This window comes from Alosa alosa, chromosome 21 (assembly GCF_017589495.1).
Source record: "Alosa alosa isolate M-15738 ecotype Scorff River chromosome 21, AALO_Geno_1.1, whole genome shotgun sequence".
Taxonomy (NCBI): Eukaryota; Metazoa; Chordata; class Actinopteri; order Clupeiformes; family Clupeidae; genus Alosa; species Alosa alosa.
The window spans coordinates 7,679,428-7,684,427 of NC_063209.1; the positions used below are offsets into that span (position 1 = coordinate 7,679,428).

The following is a 5,000-nucleotide window of genomic DNA, read 5'->3' on the forward strand; positions in this document are numbered from 1 at the left end:
TCAGGTACACTCCCTGCACATGTGCACACACACACACACACACACACACACACACACACACACACACACACACACACACACACACACACACAGAACAGAACACACACACACACACACACACACACACAAGAACACAAGAACACACAAACACACAACACACACACACACACACACACACACACAAACCTCAACTGCAGTCCACCTGCACCACCAGGTCCTTTTGTGTGTTGCTCAACAGTAATCTTATCATTACTTTTTAATGGAATGTATGTATGTATGTATGTATGTAAATATTGTTTATTTGATATTCTTCTATCATTTTATCATTTGTATTGTGTATTGTTTACTCAATGTATTTTACATTTGCTATTTGCTATAATGTATAGCCAAGTATGAAGAGTAGTTTCTGCTCTATCTAAAGCAATGTGATATAATGTATGCTGTAGCCAAATATAGGTTTTGGTGCCCTATGTGCCACTGTTGTGTTTGTGAAAAGCTCTCTGTCAATCTGCCCCTCTGGCTCAGTCACCCATGGCTGGGGACGTCTCCTGTGCATGGCTTAATACCCATTTGAGTACGCCATTGCGTTGTGACGCTGTCCTATATACAACTGGATGTCATGCATGAATGGATTTAGTGGCACCAGCAACGAGATTATCCTCCCGTAGGGTTGCCTGGATGATGAATATTTCATAGAGATCATCCACTTTTGCGGTGAAGACTCTTATTTAAATGAATAGCCTCCCCACTCAACAACCCCCCCCCCCCCCCCTCCCCGAGGGATTTATGTGTGCGGATGCAAGCCTGCTTATTACTGCATTAACAACTGAGCATTAACTAATTTTGTTGTTGATTACACCCTTTTGATAGACATAATGATAATGTTTTGGTTGGACTCGCACCATGGGCTTTTGCAACAGAAGCTGTGAAAGCACACATCAACACCTCAGCAGTCGGCACAATAAGCCCAGTAATTACAACTTTGCTGATCTCTTAATTGGAAGGAACGTTGTGGGTGCGAATGGGGGGGGGTGAGACTCTGGCCTCTCAACGTTGTTGGAGTGTAGGCTTGAGGGTAGACGGTTGACATTACACAATCGGGCGCAGGAATTGCTTGCTTGACCCTAATGCATCACCACAGATAGAACATAGCCAGGCGATTTGTTAAGACAGGCCTACTGCCCCCCTCCCATCATTATGACCTAATCAGATCATCATGCATACTACACATGTAGTACCCATAGTGGAGCATGCGCGGGATGCAAAGGGGTCTGGATCCATAGGATTCACAGCATGCTATACCCTGCAGTGGTAATGACATCACCTCCACGCCTTCGGACCTCCACGTTTATTCTCCTCAGATGGGATTCTGGAATGTAGTCTTCACATTCAGTCTGACTTGACCTCACAAGGAGAGCTGTCCCTGTGTGTGTGTGTTTGTGTTTGTGTTTGTGTTTGTGTGTGTGTGTGTGTGTGTGTGTGTGTGTGTGTGTGTGTGTGTGTGTGTGTGTGTGTGTGTGTGTGTGTGTGTGTGTGTGTGTGTGTGAGAGAGAGAGAGAGAGAGAGAGAGAGAGATCTTTTCTAAGCACAGTGTGCCTTGGCCTTGGTAGACAATCGATCACGGCATGTGCTCTGCTGCTGTGGGTTTTTGTTTTCCTTTGAAACGTTGTGGCCTGATTGACACCTGGATGTTTCTTACTCCCACGTGAAGGATGCCGCTGTCTGTCACCGGGGAGATGGACACGTTTGAGTGCTGCGCTGCAAAGCATCGTATACGTCAGACAGCATTACAGCTGCATTCATCGCCACTACGGAAAGCGTAGACTCCAAATCCCTAGCAAATCCCTAGACAGTGAAAGGATTTTGTGATCGCAGTCAAATACATAAATACAGACATGACTATAAGACTTTTTAATTATAAGTTGTGTTTATTTTCAAGGGAATTCTCAAGTCGCAGCACTGACTTTGGTTGGTTACACTTCTTCACTGGGCCGTAATCCTTTCAGTAGACAGCAATCTGTCACTGAGCCTGAACTCTCCCCGGGAGCATAAGAGGCTGCCTTTGTGTTTTGTTGATGCTGTCTTTTGTCGCCCTTGGTGGACAATCAGGCTCTGTGTCCATGCTCTCGCACGGCAATAAAAGTAAACGGCTCCGGCCTGTGGAGAATGCCCTACGTGGGGTCGGATGGGAGGAGAGAGACATGCATGGAATGTTATGGCCTGTGTGTGTGTGTGTTTGTCTATGTGTGTGTGTCTGTGTGTGTTTGTGGATCTGTGTGTTGAAGTCCCCAGCTGTGATATGGGGTGAGCTGTTTCCAACCCCCCCCCCCACACACACACACACCCCCAGTGTTCTGTTCTGACCCGCCTGTACACACCACCTCTCCCTCAGCGATGGACCCTCCGGACCACTGACATGACCTCCACTACAGACTCATTCCTGCCCTCTCCCCCGCACCCCTTCCACCGTTCCCACAGCCCCTTCAGCACTGACCTCCACCGCGGCCTCCTGGACCCTCTCTGCAGTGCGCTGCTTTGAGTTGTTGTTCGGCGTGGCCCTGCGGAGCCCACTAGCGTCGCGGCTAGCACTCAAGCGCGCTCCTGATTGAGCCGTAATGGTCTGGTAATTACAGCCATTTGCAGCGCCGTGCCGAGGTCAGGGATTAAAAGGAAAGACATTTTGCTGAGAGGGTCACCCTCGTTCTCTCCTCTCTCCCTCTCTCGTTTCCTGTCTTTCGCTCCCGCCTTCTCTGTCTTTCTCTCTCGATCTCTCTTGCTTAAGGGGGGCGGGGGGGATCTCTGAAGTCTGGTGTCTGTGCTATCATTCACACGCGTGTTTGTGTTGCTGGTCATGGCATGTCGTGTCTGACAGGCGGTGCTTCGTTGTCTGTCAGAGAAGGCCATCGTGATCAGCCTCTCAAAAGCAAAGTGATGACAGAGAAAAGAGGAAGGAAAGCAAGGGATAAAGACTGAGAAAGAGGGAGAGATAGTAAAGGTCCACATTCATCCAGAAACACACAGCTCATGTGATTCAGCAAATGACAGCTGTCAGTCATCACATGGTGGATATTGCTGGATAAAAACATTGCTCTCTGGCAAGAGGTGAAGTGCTTTCTCCCTCCCTCCCTCCATCTCACCCACGCTGGTGTGTTCTGCCTGCGAGCTGTAAGCACACTCGGCTTGATAAGAAGGTGGACACACCAGGAGGCCAGGTTAATCGTCAGCAGCGTATCCAGCTGGCCTCCAGCCCTGTCGTGCGCATACAGAGCAGCTCGTGTGTGCACCGTCACGAAACCCGAGCGCGCTACCTCCTCGGTGGATGCTTCAGCGCAGGCGTTTCTGTTTGGCGGCTCGGTTGGGGTAGCGTGCGTGCGGCGCTCGGCAGGGCTCAGATCAATGGCTCAGCTTCCTCAAAAGCGCAGACCAGGCTTGCTGAAAATGTGCCCATATTTTCCCACTGAGGTGGGGTGTGTGTGTGGTGGGGGGGGGGGGGACACAGGGGGAAGCTTTGGATGAAAGGCATCGCGAAAACTGTTGCGTGGAACGGGATGTGGCACGATTTGTGTGAGTGATAGTCGAGTGCGATCGTCCGGGGCGGAGACTGTCGCTGCAGCGGTCGCAAGAGAGCTTCCCACTGCTGCCTGCCGCTGGTTAATATTGGATGAGCTGAGACCCTGATGGGATAAACATGCTAATCAATTACACTCAACTGTGGATAAGTGCATCGTGAACTCACCAGACACATTTGAGTGTTCCAAACCATGTGTTTTCTAGTTACAAAGACAAATTGTACCAATAAATCGGACTCTCACTCACTGTGGATCAGAACCCTAGACTATTGTGCTAAACTCATACTGTACCGATACATCATAACACTAATCTTGGACTACAGGGATGCGTTTCCCAAAACCATAGTTGCTAACCTGTTAGCAACTTAGTTGGTTGGCAATGGGAAATTGCATTGCAACCAACAAAGTTTCTAACTTAGTTAGCAACTATGATTTTGCGAAACGCGCCCCAGCATGATAAATCTGAACTCAGACTCCTGGACATGACCTCAGATTACCGTGTCAGAATGTACCCTAATTCCACACTACTCTGTCATCGGTCTTCAGATTAGTTTTTCAGATCCAGTTTTTGGGACGATCTGTCCGATCCCTTTTCTTGGCAGCCGATAAGGCTGGAGCCGTGGCCAGGGGTGGGGTCTGAGGTGTGGAGTGCTGTGCTTGATCCTTTGTGCTGCTCTGTGGTGAAATGAGATGCGGTCTGGGACTGTTTGTGGTGTGTTGCGTTGCGTGGCCCTGTGTTACTGTCAACACTGGCCCCCAACAACAGCACGGCCACATAATGGCCTGGTCCTCAAGGGTGCCTAGCCAACAAGGTGGGTCTTGCTAATAGAAAAGAAAAGACAACATTTGAAACGCAATTTGATGTGGTATGGATTTGCAGGAAAAAAATCTGGCAAATTACATGCTGCCTTTTGTCCCCTTGACTTCAACTCGATGTGCAAATCAATTGGATTTAGGTTAGCTTATAGTCACAGTAGCCCTGGAGTTTTCACAGTCATATTCAGATTAGTCACTGTATGCTGCTCACGCTGCTGCACTCCAGTCAGTCAATGTGTGTGTGTGTGTGTGTGTGTGTGTGTGTGTGTGCCTGGTTCTGGTGCAGCGACTCTCGCTGATCCCCTCACCAGCAATCAGCTGCCTGATTCAGGAAGGATCGATCGATTGTGCGGGGAGGCCACACCAAGCCTTAGATCAAGCTGCTGATTGAAAAGGTTACATAGAAATCTCCTCAGACACACACACACACACATACACACACACATATACACACGCACGCATACAGAGAGAGAGAGTGAGAGTGTGTGTACCCCATGCTGGGCCTGGCTAAACTCATCTGGAGTCGCAGAGCATCTCAGAGAAGATAAAGGCTGCAAGTGGCGGCAGCGGCATTGTCCAGCCTGTGGGCCGGTCAGTCACCAGAGAGAGGCTCTG

The 5,000-nt window shown here is 49.3% G+C and overlaps 1 protein-coding gene across 1 annotated transcript in view; it reads left to right on the forward strand.

Annotated features, from left to right (window-relative positions):
• The window catches only part of drp2 (dystrophin related protein 2), a 76,348-nt gene that overhangs the window by 142 nt on the left and 71,206 nt on the right, over window positions 1–5,000 (forward strand). The window contains 1 exon segment of the mRNA XM_048232138.1: window positions 1–4. This exon segment is cut by the window's left edge and continues 142 nt beyond it. Within this exon segment, the coding sequence (XP_048088095.1) occupies window positions 1–4 (4 nt within the window).